Source organism: Dama dama, chromosome 5 (assembly GCF_033118175.1).
Source record: "Dama dama isolate Ldn47 chromosome 5, ASM3311817v1, whole genome shotgun sequence".
In the NCBI taxonomy this organism is placed as follows: Eukaryota; Metazoa; Chordata; class Mammalia; order Artiodactyla; family Cervidae; genus Dama; species Dama dama.
In genome coordinates, this window is record NC_083685.1 from 90,562,095 (window position 1) to 90,580,168 (window position 18,074).

An 18,074-nucleotide genomic window follows, 5' to 3' on the forward strand; every position below is an offset into this window, starting at 1 on the left:
TTGGGCTGGGACCCAGGGAGCCCCCATTCTGTGCCCAAAGCACATCTGAGTCTGGAACTCAAAACCAGAGGCCAAGGACACTGCTTCACAGGGCGGGGGCACTGCGTCACACAGGCACCGGGTTTAAATGTCAGCTCTGCCACTTAAAAGTCAAGGGAGCCCAGGACAGTCACCACTGTGTCCTGAGCTGTAAAACGGGTGCTTTGGAGAGGTTTTATGAGAATCTTAATGTTCTAAGTAGCAGGGGTTTCTGGGGGAAGAGTGGAGGGATACAGAAGGTGAGGCCACCCTCTGAGGGCAGCAGCTCTCGGGGGGTTGGGAGAGGCTGGCCCGGGTGAGGCCACCCTCTCCTTTCTAGGGGACCGTGTTCCCTGTTGTGTAGCAGTGTATGTGACCTCCAGGATGTCAGCGTTGTCATCTGTTAAACGAGGATAAATTGTACCACACGGTGCAAAGGATAGCCTCCTCCAAGGCGGGCATGGAGCTGGGGGACAGTGGCCACAGCCAGACAGGCTGCCCGGTCCACCTGCTGCCTGGACACAGGAATGCACTCCCTGGGCGGCCGCTCCCTCCTCCCCTCCCGCAGGCCAGGGCTGGGAAACACCCCCTCCACTCCCCCGCTCCCCCACCCCCACCTCGGCTTCCCCGGCGGAGGCCCGGAGCTTCCCGGCAGCCCCGGGGCCCTGGTGTGGCCCCGCCGCCACCGCCGCCTGGGCCCTCCCCCCGCATTAGCTCTTAAGCTATGCAAATAGACATCGGAGGGAGCCCTGTTTAAAGTATTTAGACGAAATGAAAAAAGGCTTTCATCGGCACTAATGAGCCATTCAGGATGCCTCCCCGGTGGATTCTCTCCCGCTCCGCCTCCCGGCCCTCGCAGCCCCCGCTGTGGCCCCTCTTGGGATCAGAAGCCCCCTCCTCTCGGCTCCAGCCGGGTCCTCCCAGGCAGAGCCTCAGGCCCCGCCGCCTTCCTCCCCTGGACCCAGCGGGGTGAAGATGGGGCGGCGGGTGAGGGGTCGGGATGCATCCTCCACCCCGACAGACTGGGATCTAAATGGGGTGGAGCGCTCATCTCTGATTTGGGAAACCCATAACGACGGGGGACTCTTCTTCATAGCTTCCAGGGGTAGGTGTTTTGTCCCTGTCTGACAGATGGGGAAACTGAGGCTCAGTGAGGCCCAGATGTTGCCAGGGGTCACAGCATCGGTGGGCTGAGGAGCTTGAACTGGTTTGTCTGGAGGCAGTGGGGCAGGGTGGTAGTCTTTTTTTTTTGGCCGCCCCAGGCAGCAGGCAGGTTCCCCCACCAGGGGTGGAACCCTTCCCAAGCAGCGGAAATGCAGAGTCTTAACCACTGGACCACCAGGGACGACCAGGGTGGTGGTCTGCACACGGTGTAGACCTGGGGCAACTGCTGCACCAGGCCCAGATGGCCCGCCTGCTTAAGACTACTGTTTCTGCAGATCTCTCTGCTCCAGACAGAAGAACCTCAGGTTCCAATCCCCCATCTATCTCTCACTAGCTGTGTGACTTGAGCTGGGGGCTGCCCACCCGAGCATTTGCTTCTTCATCTGTGGAGTGGGGTCCTCCTGGTTTGGGGAGGGCCAACTAGAGACAGGCCTGTGCTCCCCTCTGCTGCGCCCCCCCGCCCCCCACATCCTCTGCCAGGGCAGGAGGGGCCTGCTGGTCTCAGAGGCCGGCACATGGAGGGGGGCCCCAGAGTCCTCAGACAGGTCAGGCTTGATCCCCACTTGTGGCAGCACCAGCTTTCAGCTGTGGGGAGCATGCCTACCGGTGGGTACAGGGGGAAGTCTAGGGGTTACAGTGGGCAGGGAGCCTGCCCCTTGGGGCTCTGGAGGTTAAGCTGGCCCAGCATAGGGAGAATGAGAATTTAATGGAATCCATTTATTATCCCATAAAAGCTAATGAGTTTATTCTGGAGGTTCCTTGGCCCCTTTCAAGTTTTAATAGGGGATTAGTGAGGGCCTGGCCCCTGCAGACCCCCATTACCCCAGAGCCCGAGGGCAGGACAAGAGGCCCCCAGAGTAAAAGCACTTGGGCCCCCCCCAGAGCCAGAGCCTGGTGTCCACAGTGACAGTTTCACTGGATCCAGGCCTGCCTCCTGAACTGAGGGTCCCCAGCTAGAGGCTGGCAGGGTCACAGAAGGCCCCTGAGGCCTGTTTCCACATGCTACCACTGACATAATTACCCCACAGTATTCCTGTGTCTGAGGTAGGTTTGTTGCTGTTGACTTCTTGTATTAACAGGAAAGGCAATATAAACCCAATAGAATAGATGGGGAAACTGAGGCCTTGGAGCTGAGGTGTGGCTTCTCCAAGATCACCCGAACGCTATGGCAGAACCAGAATGGATATGTTCTGCCTCCTGTGGTTTGGAGCCAGGCAGCTGCCATTCTTCACTGCTCATGTGCTAACCAGGCATTCAGCGCCTTCACATGTAATCACCTATCCTCCCCCAGAGATAGAGCCATTTGAAGCCCAGAATGGTTAAGTAAGCTGTCCGAGGTTGCACAGCCAGTGCGTGGCAAGCCTGGGACTAGGACCCAGAGCTCAGTAGCTCCATCACTCAGCTTTGTCTCCTGCTGCCACTGGCCTTCAACTGTACCTCTTCACCGTCTTCCCATTAGCCTGGCCGCCACTATCCTATGGCACTCGTGCTGAGAGCCCTGCAGCTTAGGGTGATGGGAAGGAGGTCCTGGTGGTGTCCTGGAGGGGCCATTGTTGGGGTGGACCGTGGTTTGAATGGAGGAGAAACCCTTCAAGGGAACTCTGCCAAAACAGGTGCCTTCCCCCTTCTGCCCTATTGGCTCACTACTGTGTCTCTTTAAGGGCTTCCCTGGTGGCTCAGATGGTAAAGAATCTGCCTGCAATGCAGGAGACCTGGGTTCGATTCCTGGGTTGGGAAGATGCCCTGGAGAAAGGAATGGCTACCCATTCCAGTATTCTTGCCTGGAGAATCCCATGGACAGAGGAGCCTGGTGGACTACAGTCCATGGGGTCATAAATAGTTGGACTTGACTGAACAACTCTCTAACACTCTTTTGTCTCTTTAAACTTTCCCCATCCTACCATACCCAGCTCCAGTCCCTCCTGGGCAGCAGGAGCCACCCTGCCTGGCCCAGGGGGTGACAACACCTCTCTCCTCTGATCTTCTGGTGGCACTTCTTGGTGGACCCTCAGCATGGGTACAGCTTGTGCCCATGTCCAAGGATCCAGCACACAGCACATCTCTCTTCTTTCATCTCTGCTCATAGTTGCTGACCCTGGGGCCAGGCACAGTGCAGGGTGGGCTCAGAGGACACAGTCTCCAAGCTAGGATTCTGCCTGTCTGCACACTCAGAAGGCTCCCTGCTCCCCAAAGTACTTGGCCCTTGGCCAGCAGGGGTGGGCAGGGGTGTGTCCTGCAGGGAGAAGATGGGCAGTCAGCCCTTGGCAGTGCCCCAGCACAGCCCTAACTGGCACTTGATGAAGAGTCTCTACCGGCATGAGCTGGTAGGCCTCCAACCTCAGACTATCCTCTCTTCCTCTGCCATTGACCACTGCCCCATTGCACCCTCTTACTACCTTGTCTTGGCCAACTTGTGGCAGTTTGGTCAAATCTGGAGTACAGAGATGAATGGGGCACCTCCTCTCGGCTGGGATCCAGGCAAGAGATTGGCCGGTCCCCTGAATCTGAGCTCTTGTAGCCTCTGTGTACATCTCAGCCACCCTCATTCACACAGGAAGAAACGGATTCCAGAGAGGTTTCCCAGGTCACACAGCAAACCTGGGGCAAGGCTAGAACTCAAGATCTTGGGGCTCAAAGAGCATCTGGCCCAACTGTTCTGAACAGTGAGCCCTCCACTACTCCTGGGGCCATCTGCCATCAGAGGGTATACCTCCAGCGACAGGAGGTGTGCCAGGAGCAGCTACCACCCCCACTGTACTAGGGTGGGAGTGGGTGGATAACCCTGGGCTTCATCAGCTTCAGGGTTGGGGTCTTCTTGCCAGATGGAGGGAGTGTGGGTGGGTGTAGCAGGCAACAGCCAGGAGTCAGCCCGCTAGTCCTGGTCCTGCCCCTAAGAAGTTAATCCCTCTGCAAAAATCACTCCCCTAACCTGACCTTCCATTTCCCCATCAGCAAAACAGAGAAGGTATCTAAGGACCCTGCCAGGTCTCATCTTCCAGGATCTGGTGAGCCACAGAGGGCTCTATGAATAAAAATACGGAAGGCCACTGTTTACTGGTGGCTCAGACGGAAAAGAATCTGCCTGCAATGCAGGAGACCTGGGTTCGATCCCTGGGTTGGAAAGATCCCCTGGAGGAGGGAACAGCTACCCAATCTAGTACTCTTGCCTAGAGAATTCCACGGACAGAGAAGCCTGGTGGGTCACAGTCCACGGGGTCACAAAGAGTCGGACACGACTGAGCGACTAACATTTTCACTGTTTACTGAGAATTTATCACATGCCTAGCACCATTAGAAGTGCTTTACCAGAATCAACTCATTTAACCTCCCACAATAACTCTGAGATATGAACTTTCATAGATGAAGAAACAGGGACCCAGGGAAGGGCAATTGTCAAGTTACCAGTTTGGATGTGACAGATTCAAATGTAGAGGCCTTGCAGCCCTAGAGCAGTGCTGGCTAATAGGACTTTTTGTGATGATGGAAATGTTTTATATTTGCAAGTGTGACATGGTAGTGGCCACACATGGCTAGTGAGCCCTTGAAGTGTGGCTAGTGAGACTGAGGCACCAAATTTGAAATTCAATTTCATATTCATGAATTTAAACCGCCACATGTGCGTAGTAGCTACCGTGATGGAAAGTGCAGCTCCGTCCGCTGACCTCTTGACCCCAGCAGTATTCACTTCTCAGAAGGGAAGAGCCTGGCTGGTGGGGGGTGGTGGGGTGGCATTCCAGAGAAGATTAAGATGGGCTGGCAGTGTCTACCCACCTCTTTGGGCCTGGGAAAACTGGGGCCTGGGGCCAGGCAGGGAGAGGTGACAAGGAGTCCCGGGACTTCTTAGGTTTTTAATAAAGGCCTCAGGTTTTCAGGAGGCCTGTCAACCATTTGATCCACCAAGGAAGGACTGGTACTGCCCACCCATGATGTCTGCTTCCAAACCTTGTCCGAGCACTGGTGTTCTGAGAGGTGGGTGTTCAGTGGGCAATTTGGGGAGCTTGGGCAGAGCCAGTGTAGGAGGTCTTCATGGATGGAGGGCAGCCAGGAATGCTTGGCCTCCAGTGATTTGGCCCAGGATGGGCTTCAGGGTGTGTGAGCGTTCTGTGACAATGCCTTCTGCTCTGGCTGACCTGCCCCTACCTCCCTGCCCAGCCAGGCACATGGGGGCAGGGAGCCTGGCCTGGCCACCACCCAGGGCTCCTGGGGCAGCCCCAGAATAGCTGCCTGACCTTGGGGCCAGGGGAAGGCCTCACACTGAGCACCCTCCATGGGTCAGGCAGGACTTCCTAGGGAGCTGTCTTCCACCCAGAGCAGTGCCTTTTATGCCTGGAATCAATATTTTACACTTTACATGTGAAGGGCCTGAGGCTGAGAGGCAGTGATTCATCCTAGTTCACATGGGAGGAAATTGGCAAATAAGGGGTTTGAACTAGGTCTGCCTGCTCCACAGCCTGGGCTTAAGTTTCTACTGCAGAGTTGCTGCTTCACGTGTGATTAGGAGGGTCTGTATGTACACCTGAGTGTATGTGCCTGCACGCACGCGCATGTGTAGTTCCAAACACACTAACACAAGTCATTTCCACTTGTCCTTGCCTGTGGATGCCATACCCTGGAACCCGGCCTCACGGTCCTCAAGCCTGGACAGACTCTGCCTCCCAGAAGCGATGCCTTTCTCCCCAAGGTGGCTGTGCGCCCTCCTTTCAGTCTGCCACCTTCTTGGACCTCGCCTTGACCCTTCCCAGGGCCCTGTGGCCGGGACAGCTCCCCAGGCTCTGGGTGTGTGGCGGGGAGAAGGGACGGGGCTCTGGGCTCCTGCCCTCTTCTCCCCACGGCCCCCTCCCTCCTGTGAGGCTGTGACCAGGGGCTCAGGGTATAGGGAGCTCCCAGCTAACTGCCACGTTCGCCGCTTTCCAATTTAAAATCTAATATGGTCTCGCCACTGCAGAGCTGGGGGCTGGAGAAGTGATTAATGAGGCCTCTGCTACAGCGTCACCTGCTCTGCTCTACACCTTCCCCTGCGGCCCTGCGTGCTCCCTCCTGCCTGCCCACTGCCCCTGGGGACCTGGGGGTCCTAATCCTGCCGGCTCACAGTTCCTGGTGCTTGGCAGGAGGCATGGGAGTTGGGGACCTGAGGTGGGGGATTGGGAGAGAACTAGAGGCTGGGCTTGGAGGTGGGGGCAGCAGGATTGACGGCCATCCCTGGGGCAGGCTGGAAGAAGGAGAAACACTCTGGGCATCCTTTGGCATCACCTCCCTCACCACCAGGAAGCTGATCAGTCTGCTGAACTCCACTCCATCATGCCCACTGGCAGGAGTGTGGCCAGGGCAGGGGAGGGACGTGGCCCCAAGCTGGGTGCTCAGGTCAGCCCTCCACCAGCACCAACAGCTCCCACCGCCTCCTCAGTGACAGCAGGGATCATAGTTCTCTGACTGGAAACCTTGGAAATGTCAGCTGGGATAAGGAAGGCTGTGAAGGCAGAAAGGCATTCTCCCTGGAGCTGGTGCCAGCCCAGTGGTGGAGTTGGGGAACAGGAGGGTTGTTCTAGGGAGGAATGGCCATCCCCTCCATCCTCTGCCCCCTGCCCAATTCCAGACACTGGCCAAAGAGAGTCCCTCCCAGCCGCTGAGCCCAGCAAGGCACCAGGACCTGAGGTCAGGTACCACCCTGGGTCCTAGATCAGCATCTCTGGGTTGCTGTCCCTACCCAACCCCCTCTGAAGTTCAAAAACTGGCAGTACTGAGGGGGCTCTCAGGTCCTGTGCCCACCTCTGAGTCTGGTAGCCCCAAGATTCTGTGGCCTTTGGTCAGAGGAAGAGGCTCACTCTGTGTACCAAGGGTCAAAGTGAGCTTGTGACCTTTGCCCTGTGGCTGATTCTGTCAGCTACACCTGGGAGGAGATGGGTTGAGGGAAGTTGGCCGAGCCTAGACTCCCAGCTGCCCTGATCCTAAATGCTGAGGAGGGGGTCTGTCTCCCCTGGAGGTCACTAGAGTGTCTGTCCTTAGCTGGGAAAGCTGAGGAGCTGGCGAGGCCTCGTTAGAGCCATCTCCAGTGTGGGAGGTAGGTTTGCCACCGACAGGCTGTGTGACCTTGGGCTTTTCTTGCTCTCTCTGGGCCTGTTTTGGCTTTTCATGTAGTACTTCATGCCTGGCTTCTTCTAGGTTCTGTGGGTGGGTGGGTGGAGAGCCTCTCTACTCTCAGCGCCCAACATCAGGGTTGATGGAACCTCATGGTGGGCAGTGGTAAAGGCAGCGGGGGCCTGGCAGGGCAGGTGACTGTGCTCTGTTGACTTGCCACTTTCCTCTGGATGTTACTGAACCCCGGTCTCCTCATCTCCAGTGCCAGAAGACCCCGTGTGTGTGTGTGTGTGTGTGGATGGGGTAATCTCATCCAGGTATGCTCCCTCCCTTGACTTCCTGCCACTTTGAACCCCATTCTGCCCCTTCAACTTCTATGGGGGAGACTCTGGAAGTCCTGCCTTACTTCTAAATGTCCTGTGGAAGAGTCCCTGGCAGCCTAGGATCTGCACTTAGAGGCTTGGAGGGGGCAGAGAAAGGGCAGCCTGGGATCTTCTCCTAGTGGCATGGGACCCAAGCTTCCCCAGGGCATGGCTCCTGCACCTGTGGGCTATCCCAGACTTGCCTTGTTTCCATGGGACTCTGAGGCTCTCAGGCTCAGCTTGTCCTCCCCACCTCCCCCAGCAAGCCTGAGTGGGGGAGGGGAGGGGTGCAGAGCTGCTAAAAATAGCAGCAGCAGCTCAAGTCTCCTTGAGGGGTCAGTGGAGCCCAAGATTGGGGAGGAAGAGAGTGGAACGGGCTCTGGGGAGAGGAGAGACCAGCCTGAGCTGAGACCTGTGGTGCCTGCACCCAGAGCCACAGGGTATTGGGACATGAGCACCCGGACATGCAGGGATGTATGGACACAGACACCCAGGGTTAGATGGACCAGCCAGGGCAAGATATGTACAGACATGGCTACCTGCAAATCTGGGGCACGTAGCCCCAGACCCCCTGGGACCACCAGATGGACTCAGCCGCATAGCTCCTAATCCCTCTGCCTCCTCTCTTACCCCAACCTTGCTCTGATTTCTTCCAAGGACCCTGCCAGGTGGGATGTGTGTACACCTTGAGTTGAGAAGGCTAAGTCCTTGCCCCATGTCCCTGCCAGTCTCTTCTGCTTGAAGCCGAGGGCAGGGAAGAACCTGGAAACACCAGAGGTAGCATCAGGAATACAGGTGAAACAGACTAGGCTCGGGGCAGCACCCCGACCTGAACAGCAGGCCTAGACTGGCGGCAGGGTAGGGGGATGAGCAGGAGATGGTTGGACCCAGAAGAGCAAGGCTAGAACTCTGCCAGGAGGTGGGAAGAATGGAGTGGGCAGTGACGGAAGGTGGATGAGGGGAGGCTGGACAAGCAGATGCACAGGTGACCTCCCTCAGACAAGCCTTGTCTGGTCCCACCTTTACACCTTTCCCTGGAGATGCCAGGGACTCTTCTGTCCTCAAAAGAAAGTGAATCCCTCCCCCCCACTTCCTCTAACCAGCCAGAAAATAGGACCTCACAACAGGAGGGAGCCTGCCAGCTGCCCGAGCAGATGTTTCAAATCACTAGCACATCCCCTTGCTGGATATAAATGATATCTCAGAATGTCCATCAGAGCAGCAAGCCAGGGTGAAGGCCTTTAGAAGCACCCTACCCCCAACCTTCATCCCTCCACATGGCTAGTCTCAGCTTCCTAGTCAGGCCTGGGCCAGCTTGTGCTCACTGCCCACCCCTACCTTACAGGCCAGCCCTGGACTCCTCCACTTTCCAATCTGCTCCTCCAGTGACTACCTGGAAATCAGCCCCTCCTGGTGCTGGACAGCTCCAGCCACAGGCATATGCTCCTTTTAACCCGGGCTTCCAGGTTCTTCCCTGTCACCAACTCCTCTGATTTTCTTTGATCTGGATGCTGTTTTTTGAAAGAGGTGGGACAGGTGCCATCAATTCCTGAGGAAACTGACACACAGGGGAGTGACATGATTTGCCTCAGGTCACCTAGGTGGTAAGGGCTTCCCTGGGGGCTCAGCCAGTAAAGAATCCTCCTGCCATGCAGGAGACCTGAGTTCAATCCCTGGATAGGGAGGATCCCCTGGAGAAGGGAATGGCTACCCACCTCTAGTATGCTTGCCTGGGAAATCCAACGGACAGAGGAGCCTGGAGGGCTACAGTCAATGGGGTCGCAAAAGAGCTGGACACGACTGAGCGACTGAACACACAGCAGCAGCACCTAGCTAGTAAGAGCCAGGATCAGGTTTAAACCCTGGGAGTCCTGGCCCTCTGACCAGCATCCTTCTAATCATGTTCTTCCTTTGGGGCCACCCCCTCCCCCCTGAGGCACAACTTGGCTCTCCACACGGTGCAGTATCCCCCCCTCATAGGCTCTGGGGCTCCCTAGGCACCTGCTGGCTGGTGGGACCCGGGCCAGACACTCAGCAGGTGGCCGCTTGGGGGACAAAGGAGCTGATGCTCAGCTGCTGGGCTGCGAGGGAGGGAGGGAGGGAGGAGCTGTGGGGGTGGGGAGGGGGGGAGGGATCGGGGCTGGGAGTGGGAGGGGCTGGGTCTGCTTCTGTGCCTTTAATAAGGAGACAGAATGCAAAGCGGGGTAAAACAGCATGCAAATGAACATCTGTTGGGGGCTGCTGTGTGGTTCAGGCACTTTTCACAGGGGCCCTGCAGTTCTGCCCTTGCAGCCCATGACCAGCTGGAAGGAGAGTCCTGAGGGTAGAGAGAGGAGTCAGTGGGAGGGGAGGAGTGGGTGACTGAGGGAGATGCTGAGGTTTTTGCCAGGGTGCAGGAGTCCATCTGGGCTCCTGGGGACTTCACTGCGGGAAGGGAGAAACCCCCAGCTTGGATTATTCTGCAACACTTGTGGTTTGGTGGCAGGTTCAGTTCAGTTCAGCTCAGTCGTGTCTGACTCTTTGCAACTCCATGGACTGCAGCACGCCAGGCCTCCCTATCCATCACCAACTCCCGGAGTTTACTCCAACTCATGTCCATTGAGCCGGTGATGCCATTCAACCATCTCATACTCTGTCGTCCCCTTCTCCCGCCTTCAATCTTTCCCAGCCTCAGGGTCTTTTCAAATGAGTCAGTTCTTCACATCAGGTGGCCAAAGTATTGAAGTTTCAGCCAATGAATATTCAGGACTGATTTCCTTTAGGATGGACTGGTTGGATCTCCTTGCTGTCCAAGGGACTCTCAAGAGTCTTCTCCAACACCTCAGTTCAAAAGCATCAATTTTTTGATGCTCAACTTTCTTTATAGTCCAACTCTCACATCCATACATGACTACTGGAAAAACCATAGCCTTGACTAGACGGACCTTTGTTGGCAAAGTAATGTTTCTGCTTTTTAATATGCTGTCTAGGTTGGTCATAACTTTTTGGTGGCAGGAGGGACCCTGTATCTGCTCTGCCTACTTGGAGGCTTAAAGGGACCCTCAGACCCAGCAGAGATGGGAAGAGTTGTGATGGAGGGCACCAAGTAAGGCTTGGCCCAGGGATCCCAGAGTCTTGCTGCTGCCCTCAAAGAACAAAAAGATGAGCCCTCTTGTTACAGGTAAGAAACTGAGGCTCAGAAGAGTCCCTGGCTAGGAATCTCTTGTCCTTTTGAAGGTGAGTGGTTGGATACTCTTTAGCAAGTTATTTGTATCGCATTCAATTAAAATCAGAGAGTCTGTAGTGTAGCTGGTGAGGCAGTCACAGCTGAGCTTGTGAAGATTAAGGGCAGGGATTATGTTGTATTCCTGTCTATTAAAGCACCTGATAGGTGCCGAATATAGAGAGCTGTTGCTTGAAGAGGGGATTGGTGGATGAAAGATGGATAGGCTAAGTTCCTGATATGTGGTAGTGTTGAGAGAAGAGAGAGAACCCTGTGGGATGGATGATCAGGTAAAGAGGGGGTGGTTGAACTGAAACAAATAGAAGGTTCCAGGTATAGCATTCCAGGTATGGAAAAATGGCTAAGGGAAAATGGAGAGGGTGGACTGAACAAGGCGTTACAGGGTCTAGGGTTCACTCTCACTCTGTCTCTTCTTTGCCCCTTTCCCACCCACTCATTCCTTCTCATCTCCTGGCAGAGCCCCTTGTCACTGCTGGGCCCAGCCAGGACCCCACCTCACCTCCCACCCCCCATCCTTGGCTCCTCTCCACCAGCCTGCCTGCCAGCCAGGCTGCAGACTCTGCAGCCTGAGACCCGGATTGTTGTTGGAGAAGCGGCAGGTTTGTTTACTCCAGAGCCCGCCGAGAAATCTCAACAATCAATGGCCAACAACACTGCCGGCGCTGCGGCATCGATCCTCGCCTCCAAGGGCTGGCAGCCTGGTGGCAGGTAGGCAGGTGGAGGGAAGCTGGGGCAGGCTTGGTGCCCAGTCCTGTCCAAGAGCTGAGGTTCAAGGCAAGCTTGGATCTTCCCCGCCAGGGGTTGGGCCTCAGCAGGAGTGGGAGTACCCGGTAGGTGGGGCAGCCCAGCTGCAGGGCCGGAGTGACTGGTGTTCTCATTCACTAAGTCTCCTAAAAGATCAGAGAGTAAGAGTTACCCAAGGTCACGGGTCTCTGGGCCGAGACTTCAGGGTTCACTTGACTCCCAGTCTTGTGCTCTATCCTGGCCTCCAAGTGTCAGAAAGGGTGTTTTGTTCTTCTGCCCTCTAAGGACTGAGCCAGATAAAATATCCTTAATCTGCAGCAGTAAGGACTGAGGGTAGATGTCAGGAATATAAGCCACCGTCATCACCAGAAACGTGCTAGAAGAAAGGGGCCATTTATGTCTTGTGTCTGTCTGAATGTGGGCTTGAACTTGGCTTATAAAATGCAGATAACAGCTTCTACCTCACAGAGGTGATATGAGGACTAAATGAGCTAATGTATGATATATAAAGCACTTAGTACAGTGCCTGGCACATTAGTTGGTAACTAATAAATACTTGCTATTATAGTTGCTGCTACTACTACTATTAATAGGATAGTGATACTCTCCTGGGTTCTCATCTGTTTGCACTGAAGCTTTGCCTTAGGGTGGGGGAGTAGGCACAGTGCTGGCTGCAGCCAGATTTTGCAAAATGGGGAGGCACTTCCGAGTCATTTTATTATTTACTGGCTTTAAGCCCAGGGTAAATAACTTAATCTCTCTGAAACTCAGTTTTCCTATCTATAAAGTGGGGATAACTAGTCTCTGGTTTTATTAAATAGAAAAGGCTTAAAAATGAAAGACTTGGCTCCTGAGGGTACTGAGCCAGGCCTCATACCCCAAAAAGATGTTCGTGAGATGGATGAATGAATGAACCCCCAGGGATGGATGTTCCCCAGGGATAGCTCTTTTAGGAGCTGTGGAAGGTTCATGGACATGAACTGTTGTGCTTCTGGAGGACTCTTTCACCTCCACCTTTTCATTTAAGGGCATGAAAGGCTCAGATCAGCTCCCAAGGTTTCATATTGGTCCTGCCAAGCTCTGAGAGGGTGTCTGAAGCTGAGACGGAAGAGAAAGTGATAAAGACAGATGACATGGGGTTGCCCCTCCCTTATCTCACTTCTTAAGTTCATGCAGGGCACCCCTCCCAGGCAGCAGAAGTGGTGGGTACTTGCTGTGGGAAGGAATCAAGAAGCCTAGGCTCTGGGCTTAACTCTGCCATTGCCTACCTGTCCAGGTCGGGAGTTTATTCAATGTGTATTTAATGTCCACCAAGTGCCCCTGGGGACCCAAGCAGTGGTGGTACCAGGGCAGCTGGAGAGAGGCTTTAGCCCTCTTAGAAGGGCCATCAGAACCCCACCCCCAAGCCACCTCAGGCTGATGGCGTGACAGCTTAATTTGTGGAAGGAAAAAACTAAGTCAAGGCTATAATTTACAGTTGGGATAATTGGCCAACCGTTAGGAAAGGGAAAAAATCCTAACATACAATCTATGTAAAAATAGTGTGCTTGCTACGCAAACTCAGTTTCAGTCCCAGCTGCCATGCACCCAACTCTCCTTTCTAAACAGGCAGCTGACCCTAACTTCTTCTAAAGAAGAATTCTAGAACTGTCCTGAAATGGAGGGTCTGAGCAGAACAGACTTGGTACCTTTCCTCCTGTGTTCAGTCTTGCTCCTGGAAAGGTGCATCAGGCACTAGGAGCTCGTGACCCCTCAAGGTGGGTAACTTGATGGGGGAAAGTCGGGGGTTGGTGGGAGCCCAGAAGAATCCCCTGGCTCAGGCTGAAGGTCTGAGAAGCCATAAGTAGATGCCCCATAAATATATGCTGAAGAACTGCATGAAGGGCCAACTAAGCTGGGACCTGAAGCATGAGGTAGAGTTGGCCAGGTTGGCCCAGAAGTGGAAAAGAATTTCAGGCAGAAGGACAGCAAGAGCCCAGAAGCTGATGAGAACATGGCTAGTTCCAGGAACTGATTGTCTTGGTTGGGTAAGTTGGCTTCCTGCTGGAATTAGTCTGAAAGGGGCCTTGGAGACCTCCAAGTGTCTGCTCCCCACCTCCCAGCTGCTGACTTCGGCTGGTAGCGTTGTCTCCTCAACACCACTCCCCCAGCCACTTACATACAGAGCCTGGCTCCTCCTCCCTGAGAGCAGGCCAGTAAGCTGAGGACCCAGAAATCTGCCCTAATGTGCTTTCAGTCTTGGCAACCACCAGTTTGATGCACCCTTAAATTGAACACTCTAGAAGGTGGAGACCTACAGAGGACAGAGGCATGCCTGAGGCCAGACAGGTAGCCTGCGGCTCTTAACCACCTGAAGTGAGAGGTTCCTTTGCTAAAGTAACCCCTGCCCATAGGCCCTTTTCCACACCCTCTTTCTTATTTGCGGGTTGGGGTACCCAGCTCTGACAGCTCTGCCCAGGTGGGGGCGCAGCATCCCTGAACTGAGCCTAGCCTGGAAAACGGAGCCTGGAGAAGTGGGGACAAGGAGGGGAGGGGAGGCTGGCAGGCTTAGGCACCTAGGTAGGGCTGGGGTGGAGGGAAGGCTTTAAAGAAGCAGGATTTTTAACGTGCCCCCCACCATTCAGGCAGCCATTGGTGGGAGAGGTACAAAAGGTCTAATTAAGCCCAGTTTCTAATTAAACCCAGTCCCTGTGTCTCCTCGATCCCCATTAGCGCCCCATGGTGTCCCCAAGGCATTTTAAGCTGCCACCCTGCTGAGGAAGCTGGGACCGCCGCCAGGGCCTGCCAAGCCTTATGAGCTTGGGCCTGTGAGGGGCCAAAAGCCAACTCAGACTTTTCCTCCAGTCCACGGCAGTCTCTGGGCCCTCCAGTCTACTCAGAAGCCCACGGGAGTCTCCTGGCTGCCATGTCAACCCCTGGAGCTCTGGGTGCAATCTAGACTGTCTGAGCCTTGTCCCCAGCAGTCCCACAATGTGCCAGGCTGGGCAACAGAGAGAAGGGCTTGGTGCTAGCTTTGGCTTCAGCCCCCAGACTCAGGAATGTACCTTGAGACTTCAGCACCTACCACAGAGTCTGCAGGAAGCAGCAATTACCATTTTAGGTTAAGGCAGCCCTGGTTTGTTAACCCCTTCAGCACTAGGGCTTCTGGAGGCCAGGATTTCCTTCTCTTCTTGCCTTCCAGATCCTGTCCCCCCAGTTCTTGGCACAATGAACGACCCCTACTTGCTGTCCCCTCCCTCACTCTTCCCACCGAACACTCCCATCAGAGTTCAGAGAAGGGGAGCATCAGGTCCAAGGTCACACAGCCAGTGGAGGGAGCCTCTGCCTCTGGAGACCCAAACCTCACCCCAGTTTCTGCTGCTTCCACCTTCACCATCTCCCCAGGCCATGTTCACACATGCAGAGTTTAATTAACTTTATTGATATTCAGAAATTAGGAGAATGACTAAAGGTAATTGCTCATTAAAAATCATTAAACTGACACAGCAGGCTTGGGCACACGCTGCCCCTCCCAAACCGCTTTCCTCCCCCCTCATGGCAGGAATGCCAGCTACCAGCTGCGGGAAGGGAGGATTACCGGTGGCTCATGGCACCCCTCAAGCCTAAGGCTGACTGTGCCCCCGCGGCTGCAGAGGGAGTAGGGAACTGAGCCCATGAGGTTGAGCTTGGCCCAGCACCATCTTGCTATGCCCCCCTAGGTCTCCACCTCTCCCATCTCCCGCCACTTCTGGGCCGCTTCTGGCTGCATCTGTGTCTCTCTGCCTAAACGTGATCAATGCTCTGAGGCTCCCCTCTTGGGGCCACGAGGCCGAGGGATGCACCACTCAGGCTGCAAACGCTCACAGTCTGAGGCCCTTACTGCTCGGGGACTCCTTCTCACAGCCGAAGCCCCCAGGAGTCCTGAGATGGCTCAGTGCATCGTCTCTCAATGAGACCACTCAGTACCCCAAGGACTGGGACCTTGCAGCCCTGCTGGGAGGAAGAGGTGCACCGGGGCTGGCCCAGGTCCAGGCCTTCTTTCCTCATGCCTGGCATTGCTGGGCTGCTTCCTCTTCTCCTTTGGGTGGGTGGGGGGGTTATAAACAAAGATCTTTCCAAGCAGGCAGACCCCTATTCCACATACTGCTTGAGGGAGAAGTCTCTTGGGCACTGGAGAGGTCCAGATGGTCAGGGAGGGACACTGGCTGAGGACACACAGACTCTCGGCCGCAGAGTGAACCAATTCTTCTCAATGCTCACACCCATGACCCCAGCGAGGCCCAGCTGGGCTCCCGGCCACCCCAACCATCCTCCTGGAGACCCGCAGTCTCACTCTAGCCCTGCAGGGAACTCTCTGGCAGAGGCTGCATCACACACTAGCGGCCTTCCACACTCCTCACACCCACTCACTGCTGAGCCCTCGTGCAACATCCAGACCTTCTGAAGCAGACACATTTGGACCTACTACTCCAGACACTCTGGGCCCTGGTTACATTCACAGCAACCCCACACACCCTCACGGGAGCCTTTGGATTACAGATTAGGAGGCACACACAGGCTCTGCACCCCAAGGGAGCTGTCCAGCGCAAGAATGTGGCTCAATCGCAAGACGCGTCCCAAACTCCCAAACGTTTTCCGACAGCTGGGCCAGGATGCAAGCTTCTCTCCCTTCTCCCTGCCCCAGCTCGGCAGGGCGTTCGGGACTTTTTCCCTCTCCCTCAATGGGAACACATAGTACTGAATTCCTGGAATCACAAAAGAACCTGGCATGGACAGCCAGGGAGCAGAGCGAGCACACCTGGCTGTATGCTGCTAGAGCTAGAGGCTCAGAGAGGGGCTTCCGTGTCTCTGAGGACACAGAGCAAAGAAAACTGTGGCCCAGGGGCCCAATCCGGCCCCATCCCCACTGTGCTGAGTTCCAACGAGGCGTGGGAAGATGGAGCCATGAGGTTAGAAACTCCCACCTTCTTCCTCCTCCGCATCATGCACTACTAACCACACTCCTAAGGGATGGCGGGTCCCAATGCCAAGCAAGATTTCAGCGATCCCACCAGCCGACTGGCTGCAGTGGAAGAGAGAAGTGGGTGCCCGCAGTTTTGATGAGTGTTTGTTTGAGCCAGGGCAGGTTCCACGGAGACAGACTCGGAAACCTTCCTTCCTCAAGGCACAGAACCCCCCATTGTCTCCCTAACATTCCCTCGCTGCCCACTTCACGGCCAAGCTTCCCTCGACCCAGGACTGATGAAGTTGGAGCCCTGAGCAAGCGGGGGAAGGAGGGCTCTCAGGGTCGGGTGCCAGTACTCCCGTGAAGAGTCTGCGGCCATGGGGTGGGAGGGGGCCGGAGCAGGACGGCAGGCGGGGAGGGAGGAAGAGCTCTGGGAGTGTGCGAGGGTGGAGGGAAAGGGCTCCGGGGAGGACGGAGTTTTTATCCCAAGACTTCAGCTGTTGCAGCCCAGGGCAGAACAAGGAGCCAGATAGGGGTCCCCGGGCCCCTCGAGTTTCTCCCTGGAATGGTACTCTAAATCCCGACCTCTGCGTGGCAGCGCCAAGGCGGAGAGAGGTGGGCGAAGTCCCAATTCCGGGTCCCGCCGCCATCTGGCCCCGTCCCTCCGCTGTGAGAGGCCCCGGAACCGGCGGCAAAGTCGAACGAAGTTTGGCGGACGACAGGGGAGGCGGGACTGCGGGCCGCCAGCGGGACCGTCCCGATTCACTGCCCTGTGCCGTCCTCCCCCCGGCACGCGCACCCCAACGCTCCTAGACGCCCAGGGAGTATGGAGAGGTAGCGCGCGGGTGAACGCGTGAGTGTGTGCGGGGAGGGGGTGGCGTGATGAATTGCAGCTGAGAAATCCCATTAGATCCGGAGAGATGATTAAAGGCGAGGTCTCGGCCGGGTGCGAATGGCGGGAGCAGCGGCAGCTTCCCGCCCCGCGGAGCCCGCGCCCCGCCCGGCTTGGCCGGCGCGGTGGGCAGAGCAACCGGCGGAGCGCGGTGCCCGGGCTGGGCAGCCAGATACGCGGAGCTGAGCTCGGGGACAGTCCTCTCTTCCCACCCTCTGGACCCTGCCCCTGCCGCCGGACGCCGGGGTCCCTTACCGTGAGCCAGGAGCGCCAGCAGCGAGGGCAGGAGCAGCAGGGCTGCCGGGGGCATGGTGCCGGTGGCGGCCGCGCCCCAGATCGGGGCTGCGACGGGAGGGCTGGGAGCTCAGCAGGGCTCAGGCGCGGGGGACAGAGCCGGGTCCGACCCGGGAAGAGGGAGCGTGGCCGCTGCCACCGCCGCCGCCGCCAGCGCCTGACAGAATCAGCACCACGGCCAGCGCCTGGCGTCGGCGCCGGGGATCGCCGAGCGGGCTGGGGGCGGGGGCGCGGGAGGAGCGGCTTACCGTAAAGTCTCAAGCAAAGGCGCAGAAGACCCAGAGGCGGGAGGACAGCCTCCCTGCGCCGCCGCCAGCTCTGAGGAAAGACTTCCCTTGCTAACGTGGGCACACGGCCCCCGCCCTTCCCCGCTGCCCA

At 56.4% G+C, this 18,074-nt stretch overlaps 1 protein-coding gene across 1 annotated transcript in view; it reads right to left on the reverse strand.

Moving 5' to 3' along the window:
• The window catches only part of SEZ6 (seizure related 6 homolog), a 47,635-nt gene extending 29,808 nt beyond the window's left edge, over positions 1-17,827 (reverse strand). The window contains exon 1 of the mRNA XM_061140993.1: positions 17,658-17,827. Within this exon, the coding sequence (XP_060996976.1) occupies positions 17,658-17,712 (55 nt within the window). The 5' untranslated portion in view covers positions 17,713-17,827. The remainder of the gene's footprint in view (positions 1-17,657) is intronic.
• Positions 17,828-18,074: the final 247 nt, after the last annotated feature.